Below are 17756 nucleotides of genomic sequence, written 5' to 3'. Positions count from 1 at the left end.
AAAAAAAATTCCCGGAGCGGTCAAGTTGAGCTGTCGTTTTGCTGTCACATTTGGTGGGCAAACCAGCCTTTTCCATATGTCGTCTAGCCAAAATTTGACTAAATTCTCACTTGAAATCCATTTTTATAGATTTATCTAGTATTTTTTAGAATAATTAAAAGATATTTATAATCATAAATTGTGTAACTGTCACGTAATTATTTTAAAAAAATTGAATAAAATATGATATCTACATATTAAAATTATTTTTTTAATAATAAATCTTATTTTTTTTCAAAACGATTGTGTAATATTTACACACTTCACGATTGTATGTAGAATTACTCTTTAAAGTATTGGTATTGGTTTCATCAAAAGTCAATACATATTTAAAATTTGAAAAAGAGAAATGATAGTTACAGTTGTAAGTACGCATGTGCCGCAATCACTTTGAAAAAATGAATAGATGTGACACCCCATATGATAAGGATAAGAGTAGATGGTGTATAGAATCTCACATTGCTTAGGAATGATAAGTTCTTACACTTTATAAGGTTCCAATGGAGTTCCAATTGTATTATTGATTAGTCATTTTGGAGTATATGTCATGTGGTTTGAGTCTTCTATTGGAAAGTTACAAATGGTATCAGAGACTATCACAACAAAAAAATGTGAGACTTGAGTCGTGCCACCTACAATGGATAGGCCCGACGAGGACGTCGGGAATTTAAGGGGGGTAGATTGTGATACCTCATATGATAAGGATAATGGTAGGTGGTGTATAGGATCCTACATTGTTTGGGAATGAGAAGTTCTTGCATTTTATAAGGTTTCAATGGAGCTTCAATTATATCATTGACTAGTCCTTTTGGAATATAGACTATGTGGTTTGAGTCTTCTATTGAAGCGTTACAATATATATGAGACTCACATAAAAAAAAAAAAAATTTTAATAGTGGATCTCACTATTTTTCAAAGCGACTACATGACGTTTGCGCACTCTACGACCGCATATAGAATTACTTTTTTATTTGTTATAATAATATAATATTATGTTATTAGCTAAAAAATCCAATGTCGATTGCTCTCATCTAATTTCAGGCTAGCAAAAAAGTTGTCGATGCTATTTGGGATGTCTTCCGTTTAATCTTTGATTATTTTGGATTTTTTTTTTATAGTATAATTGCAAAATATGAAAAAAATTAAAAATTAAAAATATTATTATTAAAAAAATAATATTATATTATTATTTTGATGAATCTAATAACTAATCCAATGTGGGATTATGAATATGGAGGTTTTGAAATTATGAAAATTATTTACTTTTCATCAAATTTTGAAAATAGCTTTGATGAAGCCAATGTCAATGCTTTAAAGCATCTTCAAGGGATTAACCAAAGTTAAAGAATACTTTTGATGAATGTAAGATAAATTTGACTTTTGACTATTTCATTCATATAAGTTTCCATGTTAGAATAATTATTTTTTCATTATATAATAATAAAATAATATGAGATAAATTTAATTTTAACTATTTATATCAAATCTCTATATTGAATTATCAATTTATTTATTATATAGTAATAAGTAATTAATAATTAAAAAATAATTTTGTTAATTATTGATTTTTTATCATATTTTATTAAGTATTAATTTATTTTATTTTATCATATTAGTAAAACCTAAGGTAATGTTGGAGCTCCGAATTGGAGAAAGAACTTTCTGGTTTATTGATAGGGAAGTGGTAGTTGTAAGAGAAAGAAAGAGAAAAAAATGATAAAATATGAATTTGATGTATCTATAGACACCTTCAAGTTTAGAAATAATTTTGGAAGTTATTGTATCCAAATTTCAATTATCCCAATAGCTCTCAACATCTATTTTTTTGGCATTTGGCTAATCTATTAAGACTATTCATAATAATACCAAATAACAAACTTTCAAAATCTATTACTATTCTATAAAAATATTAATTTTGACATTTTCATTTATTTTAATTATAATTGTAATTGAAATATTTATTTATTATTAAAAAAACATACATTAATTTTCAAATGTTCATATTATTCTAACAGATATAATTTTTTTTTACAACGGTCATATTCTTCCAACAATCATATATTCAAACCGATATATATTTTTTAACCTTATTTTTTTCCAATGCCTATATTTATAACGGTTATATTTATGCAACATATATATTTTGATAACGGTTATGTTTCTCCAACAATTATATTTTTTCATTATAAAATATAACATTTTCTCAACAATTTCATTCACTTCAAGTCAAATTTATTCTCTGCGAAATCTGTTTTTTTCCTTTTCTCCCAATTGATCGTGAGTTTTTTTATAAAATAGCACTTATCAATTCAGATTCAGGCAAAGAATTTAAGATAACAACTCAACTTGTTATGGAAGAAGAATGATCAAACTCACGTGGTTCTTCTAAAAAATCACATTGATTCATCAGATGCGATTGATTGTAAGTCCACCAAAATCTTTTTCGAGACTATTTTGTTAATCCTCCAATTTATTCTCACAAATATTTTTGAATAAATCGTTTTCTATTTATTCGTATCCAATCTGCTATAGAAGTACATGAACCTTATTTTGTCTAAAGATTAGATGGTTCTAGAGGGCTTGATTTTTCTTCTCTTCAAAAAATTACAGCTGCTCTGACAATGCTTACATGTAGTGTCATGATTGATTTTATGAATGAATAATTGAAGATTGGAGAGACTACCACATTAACAACTAAAATTGTGTGTCAAATTTTAGCATAATATCCAGATAAAAGAAATATTCTCAGAATATATATATGTTGTCCAATAAAGGACCAAAACAGTCACCAAATATGGAGATCCCATAAGAACCAAAACATTCATAATATGTATAATTGAAATTCTTTTAAATACTAAGAGAGCTTGAATTCACCTCAACTGACAATTAAAAATAATCGAGAAAGACGGACTCAGAGCATCAGTCAAAGGAGTAAAAAGAACGAATTGAACGCTAAAATGACTTGTTGAGAAGAAGAATATCTTGCTTAAAAAAAAACAACCAAGGGATATTTCCGTTTATTTCAAAATAATGAATATCACCTGCACAGTGGTTATGAATTTTTGCTCCATTGATTGAAAGGAAATTCGTCTCAGTCTAACCCATCAACACCCAATCTCATATTGCAACCAAGCAAATCTGACATCAACCTTAAATCCTTGAAACAGCAATCAAATAGAATGAACAAATCAAATAGAATGAACAAATCTCAAATCAGAAACCATAAGAAATAGACAAGGATTTCACAAAAAAGAACTGAAAAAGAGAAGAAAAAAGGAAGAGGAAGGCGATGACGGCGTGGGCTAACCGGAAGTGCCAATGACTGTATCGAAGAATTACTTGGTTTTTTGTTTGCCGTGCACTCACTTAAAAACATATCATTTTACCTTTCTATCCTATTTTACTTATAAATATGTCTAGAATCATTTTTATTATATAGATATGTATGAACAGTTTTCATTTGAGGAATGTACGTAGACTAACTCTATTATAAGCAAAGAATCCTATGGCTTTATGGCATATGATCCGATTTTTTAAATAAAAAAATTGGGATCAAAACCCTCCACTTCCGTTTATATATAAAAAAAATTATAATATTAACTGTATAGAAATACAAAAGTATGAGTAATTTTGATAATGAATAATAATTTGTACAAATCAAATAGAGTCAATAGACAAGTTTTTTTTTTCGTAAAAAAGTTAATCCAACCATGAAAAATATAAAAAATAAAATTATTCTTTTATTAGATCTACTTTTTTTACAAATCACTTGCGTGAAATTTGTCTATTTAAAACTTGTACCATCTACCCTTATCTTTCATATGAGATATACCACCACCCACCCTTATCACTCATAGTATCACACCTTATAAGTTATTTATGCATATAATTATACTTGATATTTGTGGAGGGACCAAAGGTTAGTGTTTGGTGGGAGGCAAAATCTAATTAAAATAGTTTGATATTATACTATTTTCCCAGAAAGTTTGATATTACAACGGTCCTTTCTATATATTTTCATAATTGATTCAGCATTAATGTCAAACTCCTTCCTATAAATCCAAAGTGAAGTATGTTATAGCAGATCTCTCCACTTTTCTTTCCCCTTTCAAAATTTATTTATTTATTTATTTTTCCCCAGTAATAAAATTCTCCTTGACAATTATCAATTTTTTTTTTTTTTTTTTTTTTTATGTAATCACTTTTTTAAGGTCCTACCACACCAAAACTATCGAAACATTGAAATTACCCTTCAAGCGAGGGTTTGTCAAACCAAATACACAGGTTTAATGCAAGCCACAATTACCATAATACCTTATTGAAATCATAAATTTAGCAGTCAGATTTAAATAAATAATATGAAATAAAGTGATGTGACATAATTTTAAGAGTCAGATTTAAATAAATGGAACACATAGATGGATGTTGTGAGACAAAGTGTTCCATTGTTACAGACAGGGAAACGAGGAACAGGTGCAATTCTTAGTAGATTGTCTACCTCTGTAATTTATTGGGGGTGACAGACAGTTAAGAGTTTGGAGACTTGAGTTCCATCCTTCTTGAACGTTTCATATTGATGGCCGAGACCAGCAATGGAAACGAGCCATCGCTCATTAGGACATTGAATATTCAAAATAATTGATTCCAAAGTTACAACGTAAATGCAACAAAGTATACCCCTTCATGCACCACATCAAAAGATAAAAGCTACAATATTTCTCATACTAATCGATTATATATTATTTCAGGTATCTAGAGAGTGCAGTGGACATGGCATCAGTAACACCTCAGTCATAAGTCATGTTTTCTACCTCACGCCTGATGGAGTCAAAGAGCGGGGAAGACAGATAACGCTCTCCGCAGCTAGGAAAAACCACCTGCATTGCAAACAAAATAACTCAGATCAGTTTATGTAGACAGCAAAAGTTCTAAGCCATCTAAGCACACTCAAAAATCTCAGTCTAGGCATAGTAACAGCAAAGCATAAATGACCCGAATGCGAAAAATGGATCAGTTTTAGTCCTGACAGACAGAAAACATATAGCCTTTTCCCCATTTATAGTTCTTTCTTGTAACTAGGTGTTCTCATTGTATAACTACTGTGTACCTTGGTTATGCCTTTTTCTTTTCAATAAAATTGTATTTTACCTATAAAAAAAACATATAGCCTTTTCCTAGGGTCCAAACTGAGGTAGTGACCTGAACACCATGCACATACTCAACCATAGGCATGAATTAAGTATGATCCAGGTTGGCATCTCAGATATCAATCCCCCTAGGAATGACAACGAAGTAATAAGACAATGCAGTTACCAAATTGTTGTGAATTCTTTTTTTAATTCCTTTTTTAAAAGATTAAGTTATTACTTCAGATTGGACTGGAGTCCTTTGAAAGCCTCATTTGAAAGTACACCCCCTTCAAGCACTAAATCAATATAGACACACTATCATAACATGGAGAACGAAGATCGGAAGGGGTTGTAATTGTATAGCAATTTGAAGAAGGAAATTAGACCTACAACAAAGAGTTTTCCAGCATTTTCTGGCCTCTTTGCCAACTTTATTGCAGCAGCTGCTGCCGCACCAGATGAAATCCCCACCTGCCAAAAAACAATTCCCCCACGTTCAGCACAGAAGCGAGGATGCTCATAAGATAACTGCAACAAAAGGACTCACAATAGTACTTGTTAACAAAATTGGACTGTAATAAATTCTTAGAGAACCATTAAAGCTGATCATTATTAATTACCATACCAGCAAGCCTTCTTTCAACGCAAGCTGCTTAGCAGTTTCAATAGCTTCCTCACCTGATACCTGAAAAGTCACCCAAATATCAGGAGTCAGATAGGAGATTCACCTCTGCATTTGTAGCTGACAAGAACTTGCAATGTTTCGCTTTTGAATCTTCTAAAACTGTAATAATGCAGGTCTCTGCTATTTTGTTTGGATGGAAATATCAGTTATCTGATATATCCTGCCCAAGTCTTGTTTAACAGAGACACTTAATAAAAAGAAAAAAGAAAAAAAAAAAAAAGGTATTGCCTTGTTTAATAGAGACAGAATAACAAATATAAACAAGGTCTTCCAGATGTTTTTCTATTTTTGATAATTTCAAGATTGGCAGATAAACATTTTTTGGACCTGAATAAAATACAAATCTCGATTTGCTCTTTCGTGGAATAGACTTCAGAAAGCAGCCAAAAAGAATCAAGTGTGTACCTTACATTAAACCGCTTAATATTATAAAGAAATTGGAGATGCAAGGCAAGCTTCATAGAGCTGATTCACACCCAAATGATATGCCTCTTCAAAAGCACTAGTTAAATGATCTTTTTAATGCATGGGACTAAAATGGAATAAACTTGGAAACAGGCAATCCTCTTACGACTGGGAAATACTAAAAAACACTCTTAGATTAACTCATCATCATCCTTTTTATGTACTCTGGTCCTCTTGCCTTTCATATCAAAATCCACTCACCCCTAATGATTACATTATTTATTGACAGTAACCGTAAGGAGATGAATGGATTAGACCATTGTACTTGCATTTCCTACAAATTATAGGTTCTGACTATGCTGGTATTTTACTATTTTCCATGAAAAATATAACACATTCAAGAAACTAAGGGATTGTTTGGGAAGTTAGATGAGATAAGATGTTCTCAGCTTATCTTAAAATTCTCATAATTTCCTTCCCAAACATCACTCAAAACACAAAATATTTTTCAATTTCAAATCTTCAACTTTTTCATCTAATCTTATCTAATTATTACAACTTTCACAAACTTCCAAACAAAGCACAAAAAACAATACAACTAATTTCAAAACAAAAATTATATTAAAAAATTATATTCAAATAATTTTTTAACTTTATAATATTTTTATTCAACTTTTTCTCTCTCCTTTCCCAAAATCCAAGAAAACAACTTAACTCAAACCATTTCACTGCTATTCACAAATCATTTCACTACTATTCATAGAATTATCATCTCATCTCATTTCCCAAACATGCCCTAAAGCACCAAGAACATCATATTACACGCCAAATCAAATTGGATGCTAATAAAATGGTTTCCAGACTCACTTGAATAACTTCATCAAGCACATTGACATCCAGAACAGTAGGGATAATACCAGCACCGATTCCTTGGATCAAATGCATGCCTTTAACATGAACATGTATGCAGAACATAGACTATAGTTAGAGAACTGTCATTTGAGAATAAATCCAAACCAAATAAGTTATATAGCATTACTAAATTCCAGATATGAAACTGCAACTAATGAACAAATTAATGGCAGCCAGGTTCTACAAGAGATTTGACTACTCATAAATGCACAACTTCTAACCCAATAAAAGAAATCTCAAAATAAAAACTGATATTAATTTAACTATAAATGGAAAGTCTTCATTCTGGTTTTAAAAATTGGATAAATTTTGAGTTTACGAGAATTTGTGATTGAAGTGCTCACTGGAAGCATGACTTAATAGTCTTATCTGTGATTGAGCTTAGTGGTGCTGGCTCTCAGAAAAACAGGTACACTTATTAAATTCCCAAAATCACACTATTCTGAACTGATTTCTGCAATATGTGCTACCGACACCCTGATCCTCAGTCATCCAAAAATACATATAACTTAGGTTTAGCTTTTAAAAATACTTTTGACCACACTCTCTCCTGTTATATTAATACGAAGTGGAATTTGTACCAGTGAATCTCAGAAATCTGGCACATCTTCCATGTGCTAATGGACTGCTACTATGCTATTTATATATATATATATATTACACAAATAGAAAAGAAACAACAGCAGCAAGAAAATAAGGAATACAGGGAATGCACAGAATATAAACTGACCAGGCTGTCCTCCACTCAACACAGCACTTTCAACTGGTTCAACCCCATATACCTAAACATAAGCAAGAGAAAACATAAAGTTAGCTTACAATAATAGCAGGTGTGTTCTCTCTTTCAAACACAAACTCACACACACAAGTCAACCTTGGTCTTTGGGTTTTTCTCCTTGAGAAAGTTTCCTGCACCAGTTGCCGTTCCCCCAGTCCCTATCCCTGCAACCAGGGCGTCAACTTTGCCTCCTGAATTTCTCCATATCTCTGGGCCCGTAGTTTCGTAATGGATCTAAATGAAGAATAACAAAAAGATTTGTTAACTGTGTCAATCATGCCATATTCCAAGTATTTGATGCAAAGAATACCTTTGGGTTGGCAGCATTTTCAAATTGCTGAAGCATATAACTATTGGGTATTTCACCAAGCAGCTCAATAGCCTTCCCAAGATTCCCGCTGACTCCCTTAGCAGGATCTGTAATATACAACTCAGATCCAAAAGCTAGGGGCACAATTCTTCTCTCAATACTCATTGAAGCTTGCATGGTAAGGATAAGTTTGTAACCCTTGATCGCTGCAATGAACGCCAACCCGATGCCAGTGTTACCACTGGTGGACTCAATGAGGACAGTCTTTTCCCATCATGGAAATAGATCCAGAATCAATGGAAAATGTGGTATTTCAGTGTTACGTAATTTGATTACTTATTACTGATATCAATTTCGTAATCAAACGTGATATACCTATCGATAACAGAAAAAGATAAATTGGAAAACATAATGACGTGAGCATCACTGATTGTGAACGAAATCCCTGAGTTCTCTGAGTCTAGCATGAACTTTTTTTTTTGATAAGTAAGTCTAGCATGAACTAATAATGAGGTTAATATCAGCATATATTGTGACTATGTCAGATGCCTAACAGAACTTGTGTAACTGTCAAAAACCAAACAGTCACCGTCTAAGGGCAGTGTTGAGGGTAGGCAACACTGGAGTCTAATTCTTATAACATCCAGAAAGGCAAAGTTGAAAGGTGCATAATTTTATTTTATTTTTATAAGTAAAAAGGTGCATGATTTATGTGACCAACAGTAAAATAAATCGGTAGTCATGGGACATTAACCTTCCCTTTTGTAATTAGACCCTTATCCTCTGCATCTTTAATCATGCTATATGCAATCCTGCTCGTCAATAATCAATTCTATATATTAGAATAAATTACAGAAAAATATGATCAATACCAACAAAATGAAAAAGATAAGTGAAAAGATTAAATGCCTGTCTTTAACACTAGAGCAGGGCTCCATCATCTCAAGCTTGGCAGCAATACGTGCTACACAGCCATCCACAATACGGTTGAGATATACCATTGGAGTATTGCCTATCAACTACACGAGCCGGAAAAAAAACATCGGCAAAATCCAAAAATGACCAAAAGCATCATGAAAAAGGAAAAGCAGTAGTTATAATTAAAACATTATACTTCGGTAACATCTTTCTTGATCTCGCACTTCTCTTCCATGTTTTTTTTTTCAGTAAATCTGCACACCGAGAAAGAAATTTGTGAAAGAGTGAAAGAAGACTCTGGAGACAAAAGTTGCTGCTCAGAAAGCTGGAGAAAATATTAAGAGCACAGTTGGATTTGCATGTAGATATAATCTTGCATTTCGAGATTCACAGAAGAACTTATCTCTTGTTCTTGACAAGTAGACTTGAAATAACGAGAACTAAGAAAGAATACACACACACACACAATGCCATACAAATCAATCAGAGCATAAAACTATGTAATACCCAAGATATTTTCAGTAGAATGCATGCTTAAAGGGAAAAAGAGGAATGAGAAAAAGATAAAAGTAAATAGCTGAGAAATTTCAAGCACGAATGCACTAATGGAAACAGTCCATGAATAATCAAACGAGAGAAGGCCTTTAGCTCATACTTAAAAACCAATCTGTACAGAAAGGTCTGCCACAGGTGGGAAATTTGTGGGTGCTCAAAAATTCTTCGTATAAGAACTTCAAACGCCAGCCTAAAAAGCAGCCCAGCACCACAGAATTTTGAGAAAAAATCACAAACCCCCAAAATTATGCCTTAATTTCAACAACCAACGATAAGCAGAGCGAAAAACGGTAAAAGTAAATAGCTGAGAAATTTCAAGCACGAATGCACTAATGGAAACAGTCCAATGAATAATTAAGCGAGAGAAGGCCTTATCTCATACTTAAAAAACCAATCTATGCAGAAAAGACAGCCACAGCTGTGAAATTTATGAGTGCTCAAAATTTCTTCGTATAAGAACTTCGCTGCCGGCCAAAAAAGCAAAAAAAAATTCCCCGAGCGGTCAAGTTGAGCGGTCACATTTGGTGGGCAGCTTTTTCCATTTTTCAAACAGTTTTAGCACTAGTGTCTATTAGTCATCTAGCCAAAATTTGATTAAATTGTGACTTGGAAATCCATTTTTATAAATTTATCTAATCACTTTTTAGAGTAGTTAAAAATATTTATAATCATAAATTATATAATTGCCGCATATTCGTTTTGAAAAAATAAATAAAATATGAGATTTACTATAAAAATATTAACTGTCGCATAATCGTTTTGAAAAAAGTGAATAAAATATAAGATCCACATAAAAAAATTAATTTTTTAATAGTAGATCTCACTCTTTTTCAAAGCGATTGCGTAACATTTACACACTTCATGATTGTATGTAGAATTACTCTTTAAAGTATTGATATTGGTTTCATCAAAAGTCAATACATCTTCAAATTTAAAAAAAAAATAATAGTTACAGTTGTAAGTGCACATGTGTCGCAATCACTTTGAAAAAGTGAATATATATGATACCCCATATGATAAGGATAAGGGTAGGTGGTGTATGAGATCCCACATTGCTTGGGAAGGAGAAGCTCTTGCACTTTATAAAGTTCCAATAGAGCTTCAATTATATTATTGATTAGTCATTTTAGAGTATAGGTCATGTGGTTTGAGTCTTCCATTGAAACATTACTAATGATATCAGAGACTATCGCAACTAGAAATGTGGGATTTAAGCCCCGCCACCTACAATGGATAGACCCGACGAGAACGTTGAGAATTTAAGTGGATAGATTGTGATACCTCATATAATAAGGATAATGGTAGGTGGTGTATGAGATCTCACATTGCTTGAGAATGAGAAGTTATTGCACTTTATAAGGTTTCAATAGAACTCCAATTACTTTTTTATTTGTTATAATAATATAATATTACATTATTAGCTAAAAAATCCGATGTCGATTGCTTTCATCTAATTTCAGGCCAGTAAAAAAGTTGCCGATGCTATTTGGGATGTCTTCCGTTTAATTTTTGATTATTTTGGGCATTTTGTAGATAGTGTAATTGCAAAATATGAAAAAAATTAAAAATTAAAAATATTATTATTAAAAAAATAATATTATATTATTATTTTGATGAATCTAATAACTAATCTAATGTGAGATTATGAATATAGAAGTTTTGGAATTATGAAAAATATGTATTTTTCATCAAATTTTGAAAATGGCTTTGATGAAGCCAATGTCAATGCTTTAAAACATCTTCAAGAGATTAACCAAAGTTAAATGATACTTTTGATGAATTTAATATAAATTTGACTTTTGGCTATTTCATTCACATGAGTTTCCACGTTGGAATAGCTATTTTTTTATTATATAATAATAAGATGAATTTAGTTTTAACTATTCATATCAAACTTCCATATTGAATTATCAATTTATTCATTATATAGTAATGAGTAATTAATAATTAAAAATTTAATTTTTTTAATTATTCATTTTTTTATCATATTTTATTAAGTATTAATTTATTTTATTTTATCATATTAGTAAAACCTAAGGTAATGTTGGAGCTCCATATTGGAGAAATAACTTTCTGGTTTATTGTGAGGAAAGTGGCACTTGTAAGCGAAAGAAAGAGAAAAAAATAATAAAATATGAATTTAATGTATCCATAATCATCTTCAAGTGTAGAAATAATTTTAGAAGTAATTATAGCTAAATTCTAATTATCCCAATAGCTCTCAACATCTATATTTTTGGCATTTGGTTAATCTATTAAGACCATTCTTAATAATACCAAATAACAAACTTTTAAAATATATTACTATTCTATAAAAATATTGATTTTGATATTTTTATTTATTTTAATTCTAATTATAATTGAAATATTTATTTATTATTAAAAAAATACATATTAATATTTATTTATTTAAACTGTCATATTCTTTCAACAGTTATATACTTTTTAACTTTATTTTTTTCCAATACCTATATTTATAACGGTTATATTTATGCAACAGATATATTTTGATAACGGTTATGTTTCTCCAATAATTATATTTTTTCACTATAAAATATAATATTTTTTTAACAATTTCATTCACTTCAAGTCAAGTTTCTCCTCTGCCAAATTTTTTTTTCCTTTTTCTCTCAATTGATTGTTTGTTTTTTCATAAAATAACATTTATCAATTCAGATTTTAGCAAAGAATTTAAGATAGCAACTCAACTTGTTATGGAAGAAGAAGGATCAAACTCACATGGTTCTTCTAAAAAATCACATAGATTCATCAGGTGCGATTGATTGCAAGTCCACCAAAATATTTTTCGAGACTATTTTGCTAATCCTCTAATTTATTCTCACAAATATTTTTGAATAAATCGTTCTCTATTTATTCGTATCCAATCTACTATAGAAGTACATAAACCTTATTTTGTCTAAAGATTAGATGGTTCTGAAGGATTTGATTTTTCTTCTCTTCAAAAAATTATAGCTGCTCTGACAATGCTTACATGTAGTGTCATGACTGATTTTATGAATGAATAATTGAAGATTTGAGAGACTACCGTATTAACAACTAAAATTGTGTGTCAAATTTTAGCATAATATCCAGATAAAAGAAATATTCTCAAAATATATATATGTTGTCCAATAAAGGACCAAAACAGTCACCAAATATGGAGATCCCATAAGAACCAAAACATTCATAATATGTATAATTGAAATTCTTTTAAATACTAAGAGAGCTTGAATTCACCTCAACTGACAATTAAAAATAATCGAGAAAGACGGACTCAGGGCATCAGTCAAAGGAGTAAAAAGAACGAATTGAACGCTAAAATGACTTGTTGAGAAGAAGAATATCTTGCTTAAAAATAACAACCAAGGGATATTTCCGTTTATTTCAAAATAATGAATATCACCTGCACAGTGGTTATGAATTTTTGCTCCATTGATTGGAAGGAAATTCGTCTCAGTCTAACCCATCAACACCCAATCTCATATTGCAACCAAGCAAATCTGACATCAACCTTAAATCCTTGAAACAACAATAAAATAGAATGAACAAATCAAATAAAAAAAAAAAATCTCAAATCAGAAACCACAAGAAATAGACATGGATTTCACAAAAAAGAACTGAAAAAGAGAAGAAAAAATGAGGAGGGAGGCGATGATGGCATGGGCTTACCGGAAATGCCAATGGCTATATCGAAGAATTACCTGGTTTTTTGTTTGTCACGTACTCACTTAAAAACATATCATTTTACCTTTCTATCCTATTTTACTTATAAATATATCATTTTTATTATGTGGTTAAAAAAAATAAAATGGCATATTTTTAAGTGAGTGTATATGATGTGAGGTTTATATCTAAAAGTTTTCTATTTTTAATAGTAGTTTAGATTCAGAGATGAGTTAAGATGATTTGTGAATTGTAAAATAAAAGTTAAATTATTTATTATATTTCGTATGAGAATTTGAAAAAAGTTGTTTTAAGATTTGAAAAAATTAAATTATTTATTATATTTTATGTAAAAATTTAAAAAATTTATTATGATGAGATGAGTTTAAATGAGTTTTAAATGTAAACAAGAATCATCGGGAGCAGATTACTCGTGCAATTGTGAAAAAGTTGTTTTGAAATTTGAAAAAGTTAAATTATTTATTATATTTTATGTAAAAATTTAAAAAATTTATTATAATAAAATAAATTGAAGTGAATTTTAAATATAAACAAGAATCATCGGGAGCAGATTACTCGTGCAGTTGTGCTCTGGTAAGATGGAACTATTGGCTCTATAATACCACGTGTTGGAAGAGCAACCGTCCAAAGTCCCACATGGATAAATTACGAAGGAAAAGACCGGAGCAAGAAGTATAAATAAGAAGCAAGGCAGACCATTCAACATACTTACCTGGACGGGGTCAATGGGTGATCAACGAGGCCCATGGCCTAGGCTAGTGACCTCCATTGCACACAGGAGGGGTGCTTGCCTAAGGTCTCCCCAAGCGGGAGAGCCTACGTCATAATTTGTGGTAGCGGGGGCCTGCGTTCGCGCGGCCCCTACCAATTTTAGATCCAAAATTTCTTTAGGCAGATTACGAAATTACTTCAATAATAATGCTTGAAGTGATCATGAAATACGAGATGGTTTTCTAGAACGAACTTAATTTTATTATTTGATTCCCGAAATATATATATACCCATACGGATGGTTCATTTCTTGTTTAAGATGTACTTCTGGATCACTGTTTAAAGAATCTCGAAAGCCAAAACCCAAATTTCTTTTATTCGTAGTGTTCTATAATTCTATTGTTCAGGTCAGTCGGTCGTGAATTTTCAAACAAAAAATCGTAGGGATGGACCAAGAGGTTTGGGGGACTTGGTTTGACATTTGTGGTGCTCATGCAGATTGCAGAAGACGACCATGTGGAAGTCATAGATGAAGCTTGGTGGTCATGCGGGCAGCTAACGATAAAATAGAGAGTGAGGCGGTGCCCAGACATGATTTTTGCAACATGAAAAAGTGGTACTATTTACTGAATTACCACGAGAAAAAAGCAGTCCAGATTTTGGTTTCGGCTTCTGTTTTTGTCGGGTTTCAAAACTATGCAAATGTCCCACATGGACTAAATGTTAGAGGAGGAAGGTGGGGGGCTTGTATAAGAGAAAAACGATGAAGGCGTGCAAAACTTACATACCTGGACGGGGTCAATGGGTGATCAAGAAGGCCCATGGCCTAGGTGGGTGGCTTCCATTGCACTTAGGAGGTGCACCCGCCTAACATCTCCCTTTTGTGGAGAGTGTACGTCATAATTTGTGGTAGCGGGGGCTGTGTTCGCGCGGCCCCTGTTAACTCTTATTCCCAAACGTTTTTTAATTTTATAATTGTTTGTACTCCTGTATCTATTAATATATTAGAATACAAATTTTATTATTTATATTATATATAAATATTTTATTTTAACTGAATTCAATATTTTTATTAAATTATTAATAAACAAGTTTTATTTATTTATATTATATCTTGACTATTTTAAAAATAAAATATTGACAATTTCTTATTATTGGAGAATTTTTGTTTACATGTTTGGGCTTAGAAAATTATGGATTGTTTGTGGGCCAGGTAGGGAGTTTATCTTACGAGTAATACTATTCATTATCCTTCTAATGTTGCATTATGTGATTAAAAATTATTTATTACATTTTACTTGTAAATTTATCATCTAATGTCGCAGGATGATGAATAGATTTTTTCTTATCCTATAACTTTAGTAGCTTCACGTTTATCCTACTGTTTCAGTGTGCAGATACTACTGGCGTAGATAAAATTAACATGCATTTTATGATTGAAAAGAAAAATGAATTCAAACCAAACCATTAAAAAAATAACCCAGAAAAATATATGAGATGGTCCTTTTTTTTTTTTGATAAATCTCATTTTATTGATCAAACTGTATCATAACAAGTTCTGAATACAGTAGGGAATTTCCTCCATATCCACCATACGTTGTGATTCCAACAGAGTAGTCAAAGCATTTTTACCTAGTGCATGTGCTACTACATTGCTTCTTTATGGATATGATTAACATTACAAACATCAAAACATAAGATTTTTTATTTGATTTTTGATATGATCATACCAAAATAACTCTCATCTGTCGATTGTTTCTAAATTTTCATTACTACTTTTTTGGAATCGCTTTCTAAAATTATTTTTCTCATTTTCAGATGAATTCCAAAATTTACTGTTGTGACATCTCCTTTTGCTTTTGTTAATAGTAGATCATGAAGTAGAGTCTGTTTCTTTCTCATAGTGGCCAATATATTGCCTTCCTCATCCTTGACAGCAATTCCAATTCCAATTCCAATTCTAATCATACACAGATTTTTATTAACTGTCATGTCCCAATTGATCTTTGCTAAAACCTGGTGATGGGTACTAGGTTTTGCAAGTACCATTTCTTGTTGTGTTGTTATTGTCCCTGTTTAATACTTTGGTTTCCATTGTTTTAATATCTTGTAACATTTGATGCACCCTATTCAGTATTAATTTAGGATCAATCAAGATGTTTTTAAAAATAAATTCATTCATTCTCCACCACAAATTCCAAAAAATTAGGATCAGTTCTTCCATTTCTTTCTTTTGCAGGTTACAAAACATATCATCTATTAGTTCCTTTAGACTCTTACATGATGCCTTGCTTGTTTAAATCTTCGTTGAGCATTGTCCTATAATATCATTTGTAGATATGCTCTTATATAATATGAGATGGTCCATTGATTACGCGAGTGGTATGAAAGGGAAATCCAACCTAATTTACTGTAAGCCCAATTATGGGTGCCTTGAATTTAACACATCAATCGAAAAGAGCATTAAAAAAAAATATTTACACAATACTTTTTTGACAACATTTTATATAATTATATTTTAAATGAGGGATATTTTTTAAAAATAATTTATAAAAATAATATTAATTTATAAAAATACTCTCATCTTAAAACATTATTGTGAAATATGTTATAAAATGTGACGTGTATCATTAATTAAAAAAAAAGTAATGCTAAGTATAAGTCTCAAATAGACAAAGTTTATACAAGTCATTTATAAAAAAGTAGATCTCACTAATAAATAATAATTTTTTTTTATATTTTTTTAAGTGAGATTCACTTTTTTATAAAGAATTTATATTTAAGACTTATCTATTTAAGATTTATACAAATTATTTCTTTAAAAAAATATCTTATAAAATGTGACGCATGGCCTTCAAAACTTGCCAGTTGCCACAAAGCGAACTCAAATTGCATAAAACATTGCGCGCCCTGAAATATTTTGACAAACAGAGGCCTTGCATTGCAAAAGGCCGTATTCTTGCAAGCAGATGATACTGGCGGGCCCTCATGGCAAACTTAGGAGTCCCATATCGAGAAGATATGAGAAGAAGAGAAGCGAAAACGGCGATAAAATAGAAGGTAGGTGCGCCATTCCAACATACTTACCTGGACGGGGTCAATGGGTGATCTAGAAGGCCCATGGCCTAGGCTAGTGACCTCCATTGCACTCGGGAGGGGTGCTCGTCTAAGGTCTGCCCAAGTGGCAGAGCCTACGTCATAATTTGTGGTAGTGGGGGCCTGCGTTCGCGCGGCCCCTGCCTATTCTGAAGTTCCTAAACTCGATTCATTACTTCTTCTGGATTGTTCTCCTTCTAATAAAGAACGGTCCCGTTGGGTGGGGGAGAATTGATAAAGGTAGCACTGAAAAATAGAGAAAAAATACAATAGAGAAGAAACATATGTTCAGAGGGAAGTTGACGATGGGCAAGATGCCCACTGAAAACTAAGGGGTGACCAAGAACATCTAAGGGTCTGTACTTCATAATTTGTGCAATTGCACCCAGAAAATCTCAGTAAAATCGTCTCTGTATAACTGCACTTGCACTATATACCCCTCCCAGAATAGAAATTATCCCGTAAGGGGCTAAAAACCGTGGATAATTGAAGCCTTCACTCTGACGAGGCTATTACACTAAGCTTAAAAACATT

The 17756-nt window shown here is 31.5% G+C and overlaps 1 protein-coding gene and 3 non-coding genes across 5 annotated transcripts; 3 read left to right on the top strand and 1 right to left on the bottom strand.

Moving 5' to 3' along the window:
• Positions 1–4632: 4632 nt before the first annotated feature.
• LOC121261468 (cysteine synthase-like) lies at positions 4633–9430 on the bottom strand. 2 transcript variants are annotated; one of them, XM_041163872.1, is made up of 10 exons: positions 9373–9430; positions 9168–9277; positions 9013–9070; positions 8259–8522; positions 8045–8182; positions 7901–7952; positions 7126–7205; positions 5794–5853; positions 5559–5639; positions 4633–4916 (listed from the first exon to the last, which is right to left on the bottom strand). In XM_041163872.1, the coding sequence occupies exons 1-10, from the start codon at positions 9409–9411 to the stop codon at positions 4827–4829; spliced, it is 972 nt and encodes a 323-aa protein (XP_041019806.1). In that variant the 5' UTR covers positions 9412–9430; the 3' UTR covers positions 4633–4826. The 2 variants fall into 2 exon arrangements, with proteins under 2 accessions (XP_041019806.1, XP_041019807.1); XM_041163873.1 differs by lacking the exon at positions 8259–8522.
• A 4689-nt stretch (positions 9431–14119) lies between these two features.
• Positions 14120–14280, top strand: LOC121261729. The gene has a single exon (XR_005939957.1). It is a non-coding gene; the product is annotated as a U1 spliceosomal RNA (small nuclear RNA).
• A 626-nt stretch (positions 14281–14906) lies between these two features.
• Positions 14907–15065, top strand: LOC121261741. The gene has a single exon (XR_005939967.1). It is a non-coding gene; the product is annotated as a U1 spliceosomal RNA (small nuclear RNA).
• Positions 15066–17205: 2140 nt separating this feature from the next.
• Positions 17206–17366, top strand: LOC121261786. The gene has a single exon (XR_005940006.1). It is a non-coding gene; the product is annotated as a U1 spliceosomal RNA (small nuclear RNA).
• Positions 17367–17756: the final 390 nt, after the last annotated feature.

This window comes from Juglans microcarpa x Juglans regia, chromosome 4D (assembly GCF_004785595.1).
Source record: "Juglans microcarpa x Juglans regia isolate MS1-56 chromosome 4D, Jm3101_v1.0, whole genome shotgun sequence".
NCBI classification, from domain to species: domain Eukaryota; kingdom Viridiplantae; phylum Streptophyta; class Magnoliopsida; order Fagales; family Juglandaceae; genus Juglans; species Juglans microcarpa x Juglans regia.
Note: the sequence above shows the minus strand (reverse complement) of the source record. Positions and strands in the feature narration are given on the sequence as shown.

What these genes read in the sequence shown, in the direction of transcription:
- LOC121261468 (XM_041163872.1), bottom strand. Translation starts at nt 9,411, where the DNA reads ATGGAAGAGAAGTGCGAGATCAAGAAAGATGTTACCGAA. An exon ending in AAAATGCTGCCAACCCAAAG is followed by an intron (nt 8,183 to 8,258) that starts GTATTCTTTGCA and finishes TTCTTCATTTAG; the next exon opens with ATCCATTACGAAACTACGGG. An exon ending in ATGCTGGAAAACTCTTTGTT is followed by an intron (nt 4,917 to 5,558) that starts GTAGGTCTAATT and finishes TTTGCAATGCAG; the next exon opens with GTGGTTTTTCCTAGCTGCGG.